General features: G+C 49.9%; 4 protein-coding genes across 4 annotated transcripts; 2 read left to right on the top strand and 2 right to left on the bottom strand.

Moving 5' to 3' along the window:
* The first annotated feature begins 1748 nt into the window (after positions 1-1748).
* Positions 1749-3350, top strand: LOC112873273 (organic cation/carnitine transporter 2-like). Its single transcript, XM_025936268.1, has one exon. It carries the CDS (start codon positions 1749-1751, stop codon positions 3348-3350), a length of 1602 nt encoding a protein of 533 aa, XP_025792053.1.
* A 3313-nt stretch (positions 3351-6663) lies between these two features.
* Positions 6664-8354, top strand: LOC112878116 (organic cation/carnitine transporter 3-like). Its single transcript, XM_025942520.1, has one exon. The coding sequence runs from the start codon at positions 6676-6678 to the stop codon at positions 8299-8301; it is 1626 nt and encodes a 541-aa protein (XP_025798305.1). The 5' UTR covers positions 6664-6675; the 3' UTR covers positions 8302-8354.
* Positions 8355-9327: 973 nt separating this feature from the next.
* On the bottom strand, positions 9328-12503 carry LOC112877589 (serine carboxypeptidase-like 51). Its single transcript, XM_025941931.1, has 12 exons — positions 12356-12503; positions 12165-12259; positions 11960-12067; positions 11593-11877; positions 11435-11502; positions 11236-11341; positions 10868-11064; positions 10723-10792; positions 10570-10620; positions 9720-9772; positions 9484-9616; positions 9328-9396 (listed from the first exon to the last, which is right to left on the bottom strand). Exons 1-12 carry the CDS (start codon positions 12501-12503, stop codon positions 9328-9330), a joined length of 1383 nt encoding a protein of 460 aa, XP_025797716.1.
* Positions 12504-14354: 1851 nt separating this feature from the next.
* Positions 14355-18586, bottom strand: LOC112873272 (serine carboxypeptidase-like 51). Its single transcript, XM_025936267.1, has 16 exons — positions 18574-18586; positions 18231-18276; positions 18142-18167; positions 17861-18091; positions 17674-17768; positions 17437-17544; positions 17091-17331; positions 16952-16995; positions 16805-16872; positions 16606-16711; positions 16147-16349; positions 15980-16049; positions 15834-15884; positions 15017-15069; positions 14784-14916; positions 14355-14665 (listed from the first exon to the last, which is right to left on the bottom strand). The coding sequence occupies exons 1-16, from the start codon at positions 18584-18586 to the stop codon at positions 14597-14599; spliced, it is 1557 nt and encodes a 518-aa protein (XP_025792052.1). The 3' UTR covers positions 14355-14596.
* Positions 18587-19560: the final 974 nt, after the last annotated feature.

Here is a 19560-nt window from a genome sequence, read left to right as displayed (position 1 = left end):
GCCGACGGCCGCCCTCCAGTCCGCAGCTGCCCGAGCTCCTCGTCGCCAAAACCGAAGCTAAAAGCCGCCACCGCCGCGAGCTGCCCGATGTGCCCCCATAGCAGGTGTCCTTTCCCACGCAAGCTCGAGCTGCTCGACGCATCCCTGCACCACCTCCACTTCCTGCGCCACAAATCGAGGCGCAGCCGTAGATTGAGCAGCATATGGCCATACTCCGTTGCCGCACAGAGCTGGTCGAGCCCTCTATACACACCCGTGCCCCGATGAGCACGAGCTGCAGTCTGTCACCAGCATGACCCTCTTCGTCTGATCCAAAATGATGATTTTTTTTCCTTTTCTCAATTGCCAGAGTTAGTGGTTGTGGGTGGACTTGTGCTAGAGCTTCTGCTAGGTGCTAGCATTGATGTTCACACCTGAGGATGCTGCTACAGTCCGGTCCTAAATTCCCATATATACCTATCTTGTACACGTACAAATGATAAAATGCAAGAGAAAAAAAAGCTAAGGGTTGAGAAGTAGAGGTTCTTGTTGGATGGAGTGTTGGAGTTTAGTGTATTGCTGAAGTTGAGTTAAAAATATAGAGCTTCAGAAAGTGGGGAGAGTCCCTACTAAAAAAATAGGGACCTTAAAACAGAGACTATTGCTGAAGTTACTGAGGAGAGAGAGAGAGAGTCATGCTAGCAAGTAGCAACCACTACAAGGAGCAACGCGCTAGCGCCTACCACCGGAGGTCACACCTTGGATAGCAGCGAATAGCAAGGCTCCTTCGCCTTGCGCTAGGCGCCGCCACTGCTAGGGGATAGAAGGGGATGGATCGATCCACTTGAACCTATGGTTACTGTGGTTCTGATCCATCACACGGGCGCCATTTCACTGGATTAGAGACTTATTAAGTTTACTTTTATGGAGCGGTTCGACAAACTACCAGGTCGTTCCGAACCACACCTATCTTTAAATATAGGTGCCTAATGGTTAGTTTTGTAGGCGGATGCCAAAAAAGCGATATTTATTTCCCAGAGTATAGGTTGATAGACTAACGTTGAGGGTATCAAGACCTAGTCCACAAAGACTTGTAAATCATAACTCTACGGTAGCCATTGAGATAATATAAAATTTTTTATTTACTTGATCTTGGAGCAGAGCAGCTCCAGCAGATTACTTATTTCTCTTCCTAATATAATTTTTTTTATAGTGGGGTGCTTCAGTAGATTACTAATTCCATCTCCAATACCAAATTTTTTTATGATAGCCAAAACACACCTTCTTCTTACTCAAATGCAGAGGATTCCTCCCTCTACTCTATATATTATATTGAAAAATCTGCTACAACACTGGTTACCAAAAATTCAAAAATATTATTGGTGATGGAGAGAGAAAATATATAGGGTACGAAAGATGAGTAATCTTACGGAGATGCATGTATCCGTTGATCTTGGTGCGCTGATCTTTGATCTTCCCTCGACGCAGGGATCCTACCGAATCAAATATCCGCCGATCCATATGGGAAGTCCAGCTGCTGAATCCGAGAGAATATTCCCTCCTAGCTGATCACATGCGTGTAGGTATAAGCCTTTGTTTATCTGCAGATAATCGTTTTACTCTTGCATACCATCAGAAATCAGCGCAGTAGCTGGCCCCACTAAACAGGGCATAAATACTGCTTCCAGCATGGCCTTCGACTTGCAAGTCGCAACCGAAGAGGAGCCAAGAACAAAGATAAGCGCACGACACACAACTTAGCAGTGTCCATGGCCGACGACGATACGGCCACCACCGCCCCTCTCCTGATAAGCCACAAGGCCAAGCCGGCGGAGGTGCCGTCTATCGATGACATCATCGAGACGTGCGTCAGCGGCACCGGCGCCATGCAGCTGCTCAAGGCTTTCCTGGTGGTGTTCGCGAGGGCCTTCGACGGGCAGCTGCTGTTCATCTCCGTGTTCACGGAGGCCGAGCCGCGGTGGCACTGCGTCGCCGGCGACTCGTCCTGCTCGCGGTCTGCTGCCGCCACGCCGTGCGCGCTCCCGCCTGACACGTGGGCGTGGGACCGGCCGGCCGAGGCGTCCGTGGTCTCCGAGTGGGCCCTCAGCTGCGCCGGCCCGGCGGTCGTCTCCCTCCCGGCGTCGTCGTTCTTCGCCGGCTGCCTGGCCGGCGGCTTCCTGCTCACGATGCTCGCGGACTCGCTCCTCGGGCGCAAGAAGATGCTCGTCGCGGCCCTGGCGTCCATGTCCATCGCCGGTGTGCTCACTGCCTTCGCGCCGAACGTCTGGGCGTACGCCGCGCTGCGGTTCGCCTCCGGGTTCGCCAGGTCGATGGTGGGCACGTGCGCGCTGGTCCTCTCCACAGAGCTCGTCGGGAAGCGGTGGCGCAACACGGCGAGCTTTGCGGCATTCTCCTGCTTCACCCTCGGCTTCCTGTCCCTCCCGGCGGTGGCCTACGCGTTTCGCGAGGCCTCGTGGCGGAGCATGTACTTTTGGACGTCCCTGCCCTGTCTCTTCTACGCTGTCCTGCTCTACTTCCTCGCCCAGGAGTCGCCGCGGTGGCTGCTGGTGCGCGGCCGGACGCAGGAGGCCGTCGAGACTCTGCAGCAGATCGCTTCGCGCAACGGCGCGACCGCCAGCAGCTTGTCCATGCTGCAGAACGCATGCGCATTCTCCATGTATGAGGACTCCGGGACCAGAGGTGGCGGCTTGTTCGCCACGCTGCAGGCAATGCTGGAGCGCCGTTGGGCGATCCGGAGGCTGGCCGCGGTCATGGCGGCCGGCTTCGGCGTGGGCATCGTCTACTTCGGCATGCCGCTCAGCGTCGGCAGCCTGGGGCCCGACCTCTACCTGAGCGTCACGTACAACGCGCTGTCCGAGCTGCCGTCGGCCGTCCTCTCGTGGTTCGTGATCGCCAGGGCCAACCGGCGCGGTTCGGTCGTGGCGCTCGCCACGGCGGCGGGGGCGTGCAGCCTCGCGTGCGTCGCCATCCCGCGCGGCGCGGGGGCGGCGCGGATGGCCGCCGAGCTGCTGTCATTCTTCGCGACGAGCACGGCGTACAACGTCATCCTGATCTACGCCATCGAGCTGTTCCCGACGTCCCTGCGCAACTCGGCGCTGGGGCTGGTGCGGCAGGCGATGGTGCTGGGCGGCGTGGTGGCGCCCGTGCTCGTCTCGCTCGGCCGCGAGCGGAGCTTCTGGTCGTTCGGCGTGTTCGGCCTCGCCATCTGGTGCTCCGGGCTCTTCGCCGCCTGCCTGCCGGAGACGAGAGGGAGGAGCCTGTCCGATACCATGGAGGAGGAGGAGCGCAAACAGGCCGCCGGCTCATCAGCCGCCGTTGCCAAGAATGGTGATGATAGTCACCTCGTGTAAGTACGTAAGTTCAGCTGGTAATGGTTGGTTGTATTTGTGATGAAGCATGCAATATGTACCTGTCGCTCGTGTAGCGTGTACATTGCCAGACAAATGACACGTATACCGTACGTATCATCTTTGTAACTACTTGTTTTTGGCGGCAAGCTTTTGTTAGACCTTGTTTTGTGTAATATTGCAAGTTCTATATGACAATAAATTTGTTATTTTCAAATTAATTAATTAATTAATTGTATTGGAGAACTCCCAATTCAAACAAATTTTATTTGATTGAAATGGAAAAGAAACATGAGAATAAGTGCATGTAGAGCATCATGTATATGAAATAGAGCAAAGTACGACAGAGATCATGGACAAATAACAATGTTATATATATATACACACACACACACCCTTGTATCCAAACTCTCTCTCAAGGAGAAAGCGCATAGTGGTGCTAGGAAAAAGCTAAGAATGGTATCGTTTAAAAGAAAGGAAAATGAATGATAGTATGATAAAGTACAATTTGTGATAATATTAGGATGATAGAATGGTATTTACACACTTGGATTCTTGATGGTAGAGTGGTATATACACATTTTTTCCGAAAGTGGAACAAAAACCAAGCAGTACTGTTGGACGCAAGTTCGTTAATTGTACCGTCTTCAGCGACACTAATTAGTTTGCTCACTTCCCATGAAGTCTTGCATATATCATCTTGTAATCTATGATCCAAACCCAACATATCGCGAGCTTTGTTGGAAATGGATGCTTATCTGTACTTGTGGAACCAGAGCCAAGAGACAGAGACCCTACAAGAAATGGAGCAAGCAATTAAAATCTACTACTTCTTTGGGGAACGCTTCCCTGCTGCTACATGTGTGGGAGGAGTTGGCGTGCCTGCTATCGTTCCATTCAACGGAGCCATGCAGGTTCGTGATGTCCATCTTACTATTACTAATTCGAGAGGTTTTTCTAAAGCTTCCATATGAAACCACCAAGAATCCTACATGAACACTCTAAAAGATAGGAAATTCTCACAAAATTCAGAAATATCCAGCCATCAATTCGACAACTCTAGTAATAATAATAATTGGATATGTTATCTTTTCTAATAAATTACTCACATCTGCCATTATGAAAATAGACTAAAATAACCCCTAAACATGTATCTAAAATATCCACTTCTACCATTATAAAAAAACTAAAGCAATCCCCCTAATCTTCACGTAAATTATCCACCTATGCTATTATAAAAATAATACAAATAACTCCTTAAATTTACATATAAATTATCCAATTATATTATTATTAAAAGTTAAAGTAACCCCTAAATCTGAATATAGATTATATTATTATAAAATATTGAAGTGCACCAATATAAAATTTTAAATTACCATTTCTATCATTCTTAATATATTATTTATGTTATTGTTTATATAGAAATACTACCCACGATATGTGTCACCTTGTATTCATGTATGAAAGAGATAAGAATATCAATTTACAAAGAAATGATTCATTTAAATATATATCAAACACAAACGAAGGTGTGATGCAAAATGAAATCTATTGCAACTAGATAATGATAAGTATGTGTCGGTACACACGGACAGAGGTACCTCCTGCTAGGGTGTCCAAGCCCTTAGCGTCTCACTATCCGTGATCTTCCCTTCGTCTTTTGGGTGACGTGGCGTACGGCCCGGGCCTGACAGCTGGGACCATGGTCTCCGGACCTCCCCCGTGCTCTTAAAGGTCCGAGGTCTCCATGTGCCCGGGAAGGCAGGGGAGCTCTCGGGTAGCCCCCGCAGCCCCGGACTCCCCAAGGAGGTCCGGGCCGCCACGTGTGATGGCCGGACCATCACAGGCCAGACCGCTCCGACCGGCCTCGGGGGCCCGGACCCCTCTCCCCCCGGGAAGGGGTCCGGTGCCGCCACGTGCCGCCCCTGCAGAGGTAGCGGGGCTGGCCCTGCCACGTGCCTGTGGCAGGAGGCCCTCCGCGGGTCTCCAACCCACCTACCCGCATTTAATGCGGTAGTTGGGCCGGGTGCGCCCAAGTCAAAAAGTGTGGCCTGCCACTGGCACACGGGGCAGGTAGGCTGACACCACGATAAGCCCGCCTGTTTCCAAGGCGATGCGTCATGTCACCGAATACTGTGCGCAGGCGGCGTACAGTCCCGTCACAGCGCCGCGCACGGCGTGATGATGGCCTGTAACAGGAGAGCCGAGGCGTGCGCTGCCATAGTGCACGCGAAGGCAACGGCGCAGCAGGTCAGCGCTGCTCCTTCGCCTGACAGGTTCTCACCCAACAGTGGCACCACAGCTCCACTATTGGGTAACACTGACAGCGGTCACTGTGCAAGACAAGGCTGCGCACGGCCATATCCTGGCTGTAGATACGTACATCAACTTCTCGATAGAGAAGACTACGGAGAGGAGCTGGAGATGAAGATCTCCGTATCTCTCATAGAACAGGCTCCTGTTGGCCGGGCCCACTTGTCGGGCCCCCGCACAGTGTAAGCACACCCCTTGGAGTATAAAGGGAGGGTGCACTCGTTAGAAGACAAGGTTCACAGGGCTCTCAGACATGCTTCTACAACCAATACAATTTCTAAGTGGACGTAGGGTGTTACGCACCGGCGGCCCGAACCACTCGAAATCCTTGTGTCTTTCCTACGTTCATCCGCACATTGATCGAGCGCTCCTAAGTCTCCTCCAAACCTATCCTTGATTAGATCTAGGCGGGTGCATTCCGCCACCCGGCTGGAGATTTCCCCTGACAGTATGCATTTTAGAGTATGTGTTAGAATATTTAATAGATGAAAGAAGACGTAAGATATATAATTATAATTATTAGCTATAAATATTATTTTTTATATTAATTCTAGTTAGCCCATGCGGGAGCACGGGTTGATAGACTAGTTGTTATTAATTACTGAAAGGTGCACTACCGCTGACTATAGTTTAACTTTATAGAAACCCAATATCAAGAGACACCCACTTGTAATTTTATACGCCGCATGGGTATGTCATGGTCATAAAAAAAGAGAGGGTATCTGTCAGCGATCAAATTCTGATGCGCATGGGATTCAGAATCAACGCCAACCAAAATAAAATCATGACATGCTATTTGCAATGCAAAACCTAGTGCATGTGCATATGAACAGAGAATTTTTCCAACTTCCTTCCTAATCACACGCGTATAAGCTTTAATTAATTTTGCCTCCTGCCTGAAAGCTTTTCACATTTTGCTTTATTTCCAGCATGGTCTTTATACTTGCAACCTTCGAGCAGCCAGGAGCAAAGGCAGCGCACTCAAGCGGCACGCGCACCCACACCCGTGTCAATGTCCATGGACGACGACACGGCCACCACCCCTCTCTTGACAAGCCACAAGGTCAAGCCGGCGAAGTTGCCACCTTCCATCGACGACATGATCGAGGCGTGCATCGGGGACACCGGCGTCGTGCAGCTGCTCAGGGCCGTCTTCGTCGCCTTCGCCTGGGCCTTCGACGCGCAGCAGGTGTTCATCTCCGTGTTCACGGACGCCGAGCCGCGGTGGCACTGCGCCGGTTCAGCCGGCGGCAACTCCTCCTGCACGCCGGCTGCTGCGGCGGCCGCGCCATGCGCGCTCCCGAGCGGCGGCACCTGGGTGTGGGATCGCCCGGCCAGGACATCGGTGGTGTCGGAGTGGGCCCTCCAGTGCGCCAGCCCGGCGCTCGTCTCCCTCCCGGCGTCGTCGTTCTTCGCCGGCTGCCTGGCCGGCGGCTTCCTGCTCACGACGCTCGCGGACTCGCGCCTCGGGCGCAAGAAGACGCTCCTCGCGTCCCTGGTGTCCATGTCCGCCGCCGGCGTGCTCACCGCCCTCGCGCCGAACGTCTGGGCGTACGCCGCGCTACGGTTCGTGTCCGGGTTCGCCAGGTCGGTCGTGGGCACGTGCACGCTGGTCCTCTCCACGGAGCTCGTCGGGAGGCGGTGGCGCGACGTGGTGAGCGTGGCGGCGTTCTTCTGCTACGCCGTCGGGTTCCTGTCGCTCCCGGCGCTAGCCTTCGCGTTGCGCGAGGCGTCCTGGCGGAGCATGTACTTCTGGATGTCCGCGCCTTGTCTCTGCTACGCCGCTCTGCTCTACTTCCTAGCTCAGGAGTCGCCGCGGTGGCTGCTGGTGCGCGGCCGGACGCAGGAGGCCGTCGAGACGCTGCGGCAGATCTCCTCGCTCAACGGCAGCAGCAGCACCACCACGACGAGCTTCTCTACGCTGGACGCGTGCTCCATGCGTGAGGAAGCCGGGGCGAGCGGCGGGGGCGTGTTCGACACGCTGCGGATGATGTCGGAGCGGCCATGGGCGAATCGGAGGCTAGCGGCGATCATGGTCGCCGCCTTCGGCGTGGGCATGGTCTACTTCGGCATGCCGCTCAGCGTCGGCAGCCTGGGCCCCAACCTCTACCTGAGCACCACCTACAACGCGCTGGCCGAGGTGCCCTCGGCTGTCCTCTCGTGGCTGCTCATCGCCAGGGCCGACCGGCGCGCCTCCGTGGTCGCGCTCGCCGCGTCGGCGGGGGCGTGCAGCCTCGCGTGCGCCGCCATCCCGCGGGGCGCGGGGGCGGCGCGGATGGCCGCCGAGCTGGTGTCCTTCTTCGTGACGTGCACGGCGTACGACCTCATCCTGATCTACGCCATCGAGCTGTTCCCGACGTCCGTGCGCAACTCGGCGGTGGGGCTGGTGCGGCAGGCGATGGTCCTGGGCGGAGTGGCGGCGCCCATGCTCGTCGCGCTCGGACGCGAGAGGAGCATATGGTCTTTTGGCGTGTTCGGGCTCGCCATCGGGGGCGCCGGTATTTTCGCGGCGTGCTTGCCGGAGACGAGGGGGAAGACCATGTCGGACACCATGGAGGAGGAGGAGCGCAACGAGGCGTCTTGCACCAGCACAACCCCCATGGCCAAGCATAGTGATAGTGATAGGGACCTTGTGTAAATTACGTAACTATGCTTGTGGTTGTTTGACAGTAGAGTAATTTCTTGTTACCGATGCACTAATTAATATATAGTAGTCTATCCACTACTACGCTTATATATGTGCTAGCAATATTTTGTGTAAAATATATGAACTCATAGAAATTTGTAAAGTGTCTACGATTTATAATTTAGAAGTGACTGATGTGCACAATTTTGTTATACCGGTAGTTGTCGGTAATTTAGAAGCACATATTTAGATTCTTTTGGTTATTTTTCTCATAATGGCAAATTTGTGTAATTTAGAAGTAGTTATTGTGGTACTTTGTGTTAATGTTTCTTCCATAATAGAGTGCTAGGTAATTTAGAGAACTTGTAGGTTATTGTTACATTTAGTGAACTTCCAAGTCGATCAAGACTGATCGATAGCAGCGCACTACATAAAAAATTCAATGCCAGGTATTGATATGCAGTGCATGATAAGAGTTGGAACATATCTCTCTACAGCTTCCTGAAAAATATTTCTAAATTTACTTATTGTTTCATATTGAGTATGATGGAAATGTCACATTAGAGCATCCTAGCTGATCTTCCCGTTGTGAACCCAACTAGTTATCTACTTATATACATATACATGTGCAACACTACAGCACCATGCGTATACATAGAGGTGACTGTATGTACGTGTATATAACGTCTGCATCTGTACTGTGTTTCGAAAAGAAAAATGACAAGCTTTGTGCAAAAATATGTTACGTTAGAAAGGGTGGCATGCATGCCTGGTCTCCTCCTCTAGGAAACTCCTTTACTACTTCAAATCTTCAATACATCCCGCATAATTTTAACTATTTCGGCCCACTTAATACATACGTTTCAGCATCCTATCCTAAAATGAAACATAAATTGACACCCCGAAATTGTAAAAGGGCACCTTTTCTCTCTCTATCATTTGGAGAATTAAATATGACGTCTTCTCCTAACAGACTAGTGTCTTTCAAGTATTATTGAACTCTTACTCTTTCTGTTCTTGAATACCACAAATAATATGCTAACTTGCTGGAGATTGGGTGATGTTGCCGATCATGCTCAGCGCGAGACAAGGCTGGTCGACAGGTACCTATAAGCAAAAGAGTAGATCAACCGATCAGGTCTTAAGAGCTTCACATGTTCTAGGATAGATGCCACAATTGGGTCTCGCACTTACAAAGTGCCCAGCTCCAAGAATCCAGTAGAACTGCAGGTTCTTGTAGGACCTGACAAAACCCTTGGTGCTTTTGCTGGGGCCACAGTACAGAGACTGCCTCGGCAGGCTCAGGAAGGTCTTGATCCCATCCCATCTGAGATTAATGAATCCCCAAATGAGGTATTTAGTCATGCAGTTATTATACATTCTGACTCCTGTTATTGATTACCTATGGGGGGAAAAGAGCTGAAACTTACTTGAGCTTCTGAACCCATGCTTCTGCTCCAATGGTCGAGCAAATTATGTCGAGCTTCGGATTGAGAAAATATAAATCAAGTTCAGTACTAAAAATAGAAATTTAAATCCTGAGCATTTTAACTACGAATATTATAAAAAGATCACCGTACCCAATCTTTGATTCAGGTGTGGCGTCCGTATGCACCATATCTAGATTAACTTAACAATCGAGGTTCACATTTTCTTGGTATGGACGTATGATGTACAAAGGGCAGCGTCTTTTCTGACCAACAGATCCTTTAATATCATACTTTACTCAGTTGCTTCTACAGGATTTTTTTCCAGTTTCCATTGATCAACATGAACACTCCATTTGATCGGCACAACAGTATGCCTCAATCACCCAAAGCTACGTGCGCTACGAGTTAATGTCTAAGTGCCAGTTTGGTAGAGCTACACTTAATTCTGATTCTATGAGAGAACTGATTCTCTAGCTAAAAGTAATTCCCTAAGATTACGGATCCAGTGAGGTGAATCGGGAGAAGTTATTTTTTTTTCAGCTCTAAGCTTCTTAGTTCATTTTAAAGAATTGACCACTTCATAAAATCAGTATAGAATCACTTCTCTTAGAAAAACTTCTCTCAGAAAAACTGTTTGGCAGAGCTTCTGGATTCAGCCAAGAAGCTGTTCTAGGAGTTCTGCCAAACAGGACCTAAGATACATCAACTGTTTATTTTAAATCTCTGCACTAATGCAATAAGCCAGTAATGTTTAACCCTATAAATATAAATTTATTTATGTTAACATGCATGTTCCGCCACAGGTTGGAGAATTCAAGAATGGGGGATTCGATGGTAGAGCGGAACTGACCTGGCCATTGTACACAGTAACATTGACACCATAAGATAGTAGCTCATCAATCTGTAACAGAAAACTCAAAGTCAATCATCATCTGCTAGTTTCTGAAACTCTTTCAAAATTTAAAACGTGATCATTCATGTAGAACAATGTTAGCTCGCTCACCTCATCAATTCTTGGCTTCATTATATCATTGATCAGCGCGTTATAAACGGCCTGGTTTTCCTCCTCCCACCTGCAATTGGTACTCAGACATCTCACAATTCACAACATACATAATGCATTGTGGCGGTGCGAAAGCGAGGCTGACTTGAGGTCCTTGGGAATGATCTTGAGCTTCTCCTTGATGACTCCGTTCATGATGCCGCCGATGGTGTTGGAGTCGGAGTCCTGGCCGCTGAGATACCTCGAGTAATTCATCATGGCCTGCACGGTGCTTGGCGACGAGTCCGTTGGTGCGTTCGCCGACGCGGAGTCCAAGCTGCCATCAAGAAAATTGTACACGTCCTGAAAAAGAGAGAGCGAGTGAGAGGGAAAACTCTTTGTGACCAAGAAGGTTCATCAAGCTGTGCCTGTTGTGGTGTTGGTGACGCTGTCGTCTTAGCATGATCTGCAGGCTCTTGAACAACGCATGGCCCGATAGATGTCAAGAGTACGTAGTCAACTGTCAGCACTTACGACGTCGCCGCTCCTGGTGCCGATGAACAGCATCAGGTCGCTCCACGAACCCTCAGCGGCGGTGAAATTGCCCGCCGCGATCTGCTCCTTCGCCGTCTCCGCCATCCTGAGATTACAGTCGGCGTGCGCGTGTGAATGTGACTGGGAACGAAACGAAGAGTGCTGTAGAGGTCAGCTTGCTCGTCCGCTTACGGCTTACCTTTTCGCTTCGTCGCCAGCGTTGTCGTCCAGCCTCGACACGCTCAGGAGCAGCGGCGTGTACGACAGCTGCGCCATCCAAAACGCATTTGCATTGGTTAGTCAAGAGTACAGTTTTGTGCACACTGGAAGGCGATGACTCCTGTGTCATGTGCTCACCGTGAAATCCTCCGGCGAGATCCAGCTATCCCCGAGCGCGACACCTCCGAGCGTGATGTTGAGCTCGCCGGCTCGGACGGCCCTGGCGACGGAGGCGCCGAGCGTGGCGGCGTACTTGCCGCCGTAGGACTCGGCGACCAGGAACAGCGGGCTGCTCTGCAGCGCTGGCACCTCCTTGACCAGCGCCTTGAGCAGCGTGGTGGCGTCCGCCGCCTGCTGCCAGTCCGTCGTCACCAGCAAGCTGTCGTCCTCCACGTAGCTGTACCCGACGCCGACCGGGTTGTCCTGTGCCGGCCGTCGAGACAAACAATTCAGTACATCGAACTGAAGAAGAGAGGAATGAAGCTGTCTCGGATCGCTGTCTGACCACAAAGATGAGGTCAGCCTTCTGCAGCCACGTGGAGTTGCGCGGCTGCAGGTTGACGTCCAGCGGACCGATCTCCTGGAAGTTGCCGAACCCGACGCCCGACGCGCCCTGCGAAGCCAACAAGACGACGGTTCCATGACAAGTTTAGGCCACCTGTAAAGAGGAGCAAGGGCAATTCTAGCATGAGGGGAGTGGCAGCGTGTACGGGGCCACCCTGCAGCCAGAGCACGGTCGGCCATGGCTTCGCCCGCTTCGACGTCCTCTGCGGGCTCTTGTAGTACCACCAGAACAAATGCGCCTCTGCAACGACGGCGACACGAGCGCAGTGGTAAGGAAGACGACGCTCGGAACAGCAAGTGCATGATGATTTGGAAAGTGGCGAGATAGGAGCGTTACTTGGCCGGACTTCGACGTACCCCCACAGCTCCGATCCGTCGGGGGTGCCGGCGGTGACCGGTTCGGCGGAACCGGAGCCGACGGAGCTGAGGATGATGCAGCAGAGGAGGACGGGAAGCAGAGCGAGCAGAGAGCAGGGCCTGTCCATGTTGACGGCTCTGTTCTGTGGCCGGCGAGTGAGAATCTCACTGCGGCCGTCTGTGGTTTAAATAGGCGGCGCCTCGCCGCCTCGTTGTCCGCCGGACATGCCGAGGCAGAAACGCCAGGTGCTGGTTGGCGTCTGTGTTTCTTTTTCAGGCGTCGTTTTTGACCAGCATGCAGCCAAACGGGAGGCATATGACACATCTCTGATACAGGGTGGTGTAAGCAATGAGAGCAGGAGGTGATGGTTGTGCTGTACCTTGGACATCCTTACTGGAGGAGTACTAGTTATAGGCAGATGAATATTAGATGTCCCTATTTTGGTTAATTCACTTCTCAGAGCAAGAAAGAAAAAAGGCTACTTGTTCAAATAAGTGGTTCGATCTCAACAAGAAACAGTCAAAACTATAGGGAAATCTATTTATCAGGTGCCTGGAAATTTCAGACTTTTCAGGTGACAGGTTCGTTCCAACCGTCGGATCGTCATCCAATGACGATTTAGCTGATGTCTTCAACCTTCACCAGCGCTCTTTTCCTGTTCCACTTCAGTTACTGCATGTGCAGTTGCAGATATAGTTGGCCCAGTATGGCAATGTCAATCTGACTTCGATCCATCCTATGTAGCAATAAGCCAATAAGCATCAAGCTGCAGTTGGTCGGGAATGGCTCTACACTCCCCGTGCTGCCTGATCCTGCACTTGCAGCTTTTCATACTTATAGCACCACCAACAATAGTGCTGCTGTTGCGGCGACCTCAATTGCACCCTACAAGGACCAGGATGTCCGGTTTCAGAGGAAGCTGTGACCTCTCAGCTAGTTCAAGCAAGGTGAGTTTCGCAAATCTTTCGCCCCTGATGGGCTTTTGGAAGCAAAGGAGCTCTTTAACATGAGGTAAGGAAACCTGTCAGCAGTAGTCCAATAGAGTTCTGTCGTAATTTGCTTCAACACTTTTGTTGTTTTATTTATTGGATAGGAGAGCTTCAACATTTTAGTCTAGGATAGCTTTTGTAGGGTTTTTTTTACCTCGGTGCAAAACTGCTGAAAATTCTGTGTTAAACCTTGCCTAATACACTTCTTCCTCTGCATACATATCTAGCAACTTATTTTGTATATTAATCTTTCTGTGAAACTGAAAATTGTCTAATATAGTTTTCTGCTCCAGAAGTTTCAAGGAGGCATGTTCATCCTGCAATTGATTCTTCTTCCTTTCGGATCACCTCTATTATAATTCTCCAAACTTCAAGATATTTTTCTTCTTTTATAATTTTGATCATCCACACTGTCTGATAGGAGGTTTTGACAGGTGAGTCGTTTAGATTCAGTGAGTTTAGCCAATATAACTCAATAAGAAAGGTCATGTTCTTCCTCCCATTCCCCTTATTCTCAACCTTGCATAAAGATCCATTTTCAACTTGGCTTCATGATTTTCAGACTCCCTTTTTTATAGAAAAAAGATGCATGTTTCAATTCAAAATATTCATATCTAGCCCGTTGCATTTTGCTTGAAAAATCACTTTCTGCTCTTATGAAACCCATGTTACAACTTAACTAATGCGAGATTTAAAATTAAAAATAATAACTTTAGGATGCAAATTGAACTTTGAAAGTGATATGGTAAACTTTAAGCTGCGATTTTCACAACATTTAACATTTCGAAATCTCTAGGTTTGAGGTTGACTGGTTACTGTGTATAACTCAATATGACATCAAAGCGAGGTATTAAGTTTGAGCACCCACAAATGCATTATAAATGGAAAACTGTTATCCACTTTTGACTCAACATGAACCCTCAACCACTCCACTTGATGCCTGTTTTCTTTTAGCCTTTTCTTCCAAAATGCAACATAACAAATAGACATTAGAAATCATAAACGGTTGCATTTTCCCCTTTCGTTTGGGGAATCAAATATGAGGCATTTTTATATCACATCAGTGTTCGTTTTTCCCTGAAAAGCATAAGAAAAAAAGCACAAGTATCATCAATTACATTGCCTTTCAAGTAAGCGACCTTTACTGTACTTCAAGAATGATGCAATATCCTTGTCCTAGCTGCTTGAAGTTGAAGCCTCCTTTTGATCTTTGCATATCACGTAGAATCCTCTAACTGGCTGGAGATTGGGTTATGCTGCTGATCATGCTCAGCGCGATGCAAGGCTGGTCGGCAGGCACCTACAATCAAAGAGTAGATCATACGAGAAAACAAATCAGCTCTGGGGCATCCCAATTTAAGAGCCTCACATGGGAAGCAGATCCTAGGAAAGATGCCACAATTGGGTCTCGGACTTACAAAGTGCCCAGCTCCAAGAATCCAGTAAAAGTGCAGGTTCTTGTAGGACCTGACAAAAGCCTTGGTGCCTTTGCTCTGGCCACAGTATAGGGATTGCCTTGGCAGGCTCAGGAAGCTCTTCAGACCATCCCATCTGAAACCAGTTCATCCCCAAATGGGGAAAACATTCAGACATTCAGATATGTTTCTTAACCCTGCTAGAATGTGAAGGGGGGATGGTCAGGAGCACTCACTTGAGCTTCTGAACCCATGCTTCTGCGCCGTTGGTCGAGCAGATTACGTCGAGCTTCAAATGTGGAAAAGATGTGTATCAAGTTGAGTAATGAAAATTTCAGCCTTATTTAATCCTAAGCATTTCTACAGGGAATAGTATATAAAATGGATGATCCAAATGTTTGGTTAAGAAGAGTGTCAGTCCCCAATTAGTGGACCATGTGAACCATGAGCCCTCTGAGCTGGCGGTTGTTGAGAAAACGCCTTGTGCCGCCTGGAGATTTCGTGTCACTCACAGCTTCCTGGGGAAAGGGGTTCTGATGGGTGATCCATCGACAAATCCACGCATGGAACACTCTTCTCTTGAAATTTTCTTGGCATGGACCAGGGAGCGGTTGTCCCTATGTACAGTCTCTGATCAAGCTTCACATCCAAGCCTCGCATTTTCTTGGTATGGTCCAGAAAGGATGCCGTCTTTTCTGAACAAGAACATGCGTGTCGGCGTCACGCTATCCTGATCTCCCACTGACTAACAACGGCTTTATTCTTATACTCTACTCGGTTGCTTACCCAGGGTTCCTCCAGAGCTCCAGGTTGTATGGGTAAACCTGGGTGCTCCATCTGATCTCGACCCAGCACTAGCCACTATGCCGCAACCAGCCTAAGCAACGTGCGCTACGAGCAAACGTCCAAGATTCGTTTTCAGTCTCGGTCGTCACTTCAGCACTAAGCCACTAACCTTCTATCCTAGAGACTAGAGAGTATATCAATTGATATGAAACTGGTAATTTTAATTTGCTGGGTTGGGTACAGTAAAAAATGCAGAGAATTACTGACCTGGCCATTGTACACTGTCACATTGACTCCATAAGACAGCAGCTCATCAATCTGCCAAAAAGAAAAACACAGGATTAATCAAACTAAACTCCATTATCCCCTTCATCTTTTTTTATATATAAACGTAGAGCTGTGCTGTAGCTCGCCTCATCGATTCTCGGCTTCATGAAATCGTTGACCAGCGCGTTGTAGACGTCCTGGGAGATCTCCACCCACCTGCAGTTGGGGTTGCAGCATCACGACACTGGCATGGAAAGATAACGCAGGAGAGAGAGTGGGTGAGCGATTCTTGTGGCGCGAAAGCGACGCTCACTTGAGGTCCTTGGGGACGATCTTGAGCTTCTCCTTGACCACCCCATTCATGATGCTGTCGATGGTGTTGGAGTCCGAGTCCTGGCCACCGAGGTACGCCGCGTACCTCAGCGCCTGCACGCTGCTCGCCGTCGCCGACGAGCCCGTCGGTGTGTCCGCGGACACCGGGTCCATGCCGCTGTCGAGAAGGAAGTTGTACACATCCTGCAGGAAAAAGAAAGAGGACACTCTAGTGTAATAAGGTCCAAGCTGGACTTATTGAGTTGCGTGCAACGACCAGTCATGTCAGAAAGGTTGAGCAAACTGACCAATCTACTTGCACAGTTACTTACACTTCAGTAGTGCTACTACTGTTTAGTTTAAGTGTGAGCATGATCTACGGGATCTTCAGGGTTCAGCACTTCAGCATAACATGAACCAGTAAATGTGAAGAGCATGAGGATCAACGTTCAGCACTTACAACGTTGCCGCTCCTGGTGCTGATGAGATCCAGAAGGTCGGTCCACGAGCCCTGCGCCGACGCGAGCTGCCCCGCCGCGATCTGCCGTGTCACGGTCTCCGCCTTCCTGAGGAAGATCACGGTTTGGGCGGCACGCGTGTGAAAATGTGCTTGGAAAAGAGGAACGGTGGGTGTGTTAGCCCGCCGATCCGCCGCTTACCTTTTCGCTTCGTCGCCGGCGTTGTCGTCCAGCCTCGACACGCTCAGGAGCAGCGGCGTGTACGCGAGCTGCGGAATCCAAGGCTCAGTTTCAACCTTCCATTCTTTTGCGTGCTGAAAAGGTTCAGGAAAATGGTAGGTTTCTTACCGTGAAATCCTCCGGCGAGATCCAGCTATCTCCGAGCGCGACACCTGTCGGAAAACGAAACGAGAATTTTCAATTGCCCAATTCAACTGCTTCCCGACGCTGATTGGTTCGTCGAGTGGGTCTAGGTCGGGATCTTGACCTCCGAGGGTGAGCTTGAGCTCGCCGGCGCGGACGGCCCTGGCGACGGAGGCGCCGAGCGTGGCGGCGTACTTGCCGCCGTAGGACTCGGCGACCAGGAACAGCGGGCCGCTCTGCAGCGCGGGCAGCTCCTTGACCAGCGCCTTGAGCAGCGTGGTGGCGTCGGCGGCCTGCTGCCAGTCGGTCGTCACCAGCAGGCTGTCGTCCTCCACGTAGCTGTACCCGACGCCGACCGGGTTGTCCTGCGCCATTCAAATACCGGGGCAAACTGTGTAAACATCACGACAGCCAGGCGTGGAGGAAGAGGGAGCAGAGCAGAGCTGTCGCTGTCGCTCTCCGAGACTGACCACGAAGATGAGGTCGGCCTTCTGCAGCCATGTCGAATTGCGCGGCTTCAGGTTGACGTCCAGCGGGCCGACCTCGAGGAAGTTGCCGAGGCCGACGCCCGACGCGCCCTGCGAGGACGAGGAACAAGACGATGGTTGGTTAGTGACAAAAAGCTCACCCGCTCAGGCTCAAGTCCAGTGAAGCAGAGAGAGTAGAGCAGAGGAGCTGAGATTTGAGCTGAATTTAAGGCGGCGTACCGGGCCACCCTGCAGCCACAGGACGGTCGGCCATGGCTTCCCCGGCGCCGACGTCCTCTGCGGGCTCTTGTAGTACCACCAGAACAGGTGAGCCTCTGCAACAACGCATCAACGGCGACATCTCAGAGCACGGCTCTAAACCAGAAAATGTACAGAACTCTGGCACGCGACGAGGGGCGTTAGTTACTTGGCCGGACTTCGACGTACCCCCACCGCTCCGAGCCGTCGGGGGTGCCGGCGGTGACCGACGCGGCGGAGCCGGCACGGAGCGAGGCGAGGCAGAGGCAGAGGAGCAAGGGAAGCAGAGCGAGCGGGTGGCTGGGCCTGTCCATGTCGAAGACGCGGGCGTGGTCTGCTCTGCGGCAAGCGAGTGCGCGCGTCGCACTGTGGCCGGGGTTGGGGTTTAAATAGGTGTCGCCTGGTTACCCTGTGCCCTTCGTTAACCTGGTTATCCCACGGAGACTCTGCCTGCGGTTTCCCTGGGGAAATCCTTCCTGGCATGAACGCAAGCCTCCGTGACATGAAATCCAAAACGGCCTCTTACCTCCGGCGCTCACAATGATGCTGCAATCAGCAAAGTGTTTTTTTTGAAAAAGAGCGTGCCTCGGGATTATATTTGGAGTGTAGGCTCAACATTCAACGGAGCGTGTGACTGGCAACGAGCTGACCTCAAGCAGGCTTAGCTCCAGCTCTACGCAAGGTCGAGCAAATACGTGCGTTCGATTTTTACTGTAACTAATTGGAGGCATTTTTACATTAATCATTTAATTCTCATGACATGATCTGTTAGAAAAGGATAAATCATAAAAATTATGAAATAGAACACATCGTATTAGGCAGACTTGAATTTAATTGATATCCATAGCCATTGGATCCAATATTTATAATATCCATATCTACTACTCTCTTCCATTCTAAATTGTTGGTTGTTTTGATTTTTTTTAAATTATACAGTACAACTCAGACCACGCACACTCACGTCTATGAACATACGTACGCAATACATATATAGTTTTTACTATATATATTTATCTAGGTGCGTAGCAATAGTTATAAACTTAGAAAAGTTAAAATAACCTACAATTTGAAATAGAGTGAGTATTATTTAAATTAACCTAAAATAAAGAAATACTCCTATTACATCTCAAACTGCTTCTAAGTTACCCACATCTGCTACTATAACAAACTAACTTAAGGTGCCATTGCCTTGCATCATTCAACTTGCTTTTGACTTAAATACTAATTTTAAGCGCCCACATCTATACTGTTATAACAAAATTAACTCAAAACACTATTATTCTTTATTGTATGGTAACTCAAATCTTCTTTGACTAGGACTCAAGAGAGGTATGTCATTAGGGCTTTTATTTCAAATAGAACTTGAGCGTCAAATTCTACCAGGAACATTACTCCTATACTTGCATGTTTTACGGTCGTGGAAGGAACTATATAAACAAGGGGATAGTTGCATGCCAGATGATCATCTTGCTGTGCTCGATCCTAGGAGCCAAAACGTATGTCGTACTCCCTTCTGTTAGAATTTGATGGCAATTTGGTCAGCTAATTTGATCTGCAATTAGATACTTCTTATTGTGCCTCCGTGAGATGGTATATTATATTTGCCGGCGTGATGTTCCCATTTGTGTCTGCATCCCTAATCCAAATGAATGGAAGGCAAACATATAGGCAAAAGGCTAATATAGGACCAGCGATATCATCAAAAAGGCAAAGTAGTTTTACTAGAACACACCGCGGGCGATGGCTTTATTCCATTCACCGTCAGTTTCCATGTCCCAACCCCCTGCCTCTTGCCAAAAAAGAAACCCCTGCCTCTCGTCTGCTTGTGCGTAATGGATGTGATCTCATCTTATAATACTGTGCATTGGA

This window comes from Panicum hallii, chromosome 9, assembly GCF_002211085.1.
Source record: "Panicum hallii strain FIL2 chromosome 9, PHallii_v3.1, whole genome shotgun sequence".
NCBI lineage: Eukaryota > Viridiplantae > Streptophyta > Magnoliopsida > Poales > Poaceae > Panicum > Panicum hallii.
The sequence above is the reverse complement of the archived record's forward strand: the minus strand, read 5'-3'. Positions and strand labels throughout refer to the sequence as shown.

Coding starts and splice junctions, on each gene's coding strand:
- LOC112873273 (XM_025936268.1), top strand. CDS start 1,749: ATGGCCGACGACGATACGGCCACCACCGCCCCTCTCCTGATAAGCCAC.
- LOC112878116 (XM_025942520.1), top strand. CDS start 6,676: ATGTCCATGGACGACGACACGGCCACCACCCCTCTCTTGACAAGCCAC.
- LOC112877589 (XM_025941931.1), bottom strand. CDS start 12,503: ATGGACAGGCCCTGCTCTCTGCTCGCTCTGCTTCCCGTCCTCCTCTGC. Junction 9,773..10,569: donor TTACTGTGTACAATGGCCAG/GTCAGTTCCGCT, acceptor CTCAATCCGAAG/CTCGACATAATTTGCTCGAC. Junction 9,617..9,719: donor GCATGGGTTCAGAAGCTCAA/GTAAGTTTCAGC, acceptor CATTAATCTCAG/ATGGGATGGGATCAAGACCT.
- LOC112873272 (XM_025936267.1), bottom strand. Junction 18,092..18,141: donor TTTCCCCAGGGAAACCGCAG/GCAGAGTCTCCG, acceptor CAGGGTAACCAG/GCGACACCTATTTAAACCCC. Junction 17,769..17,860: donor GTACGTCGAAGTCCGGCCAA/GTAACTAACGCC, acceptor GCGTTGTTGCAG/AGGCTCACCTGTTCTGGTGG.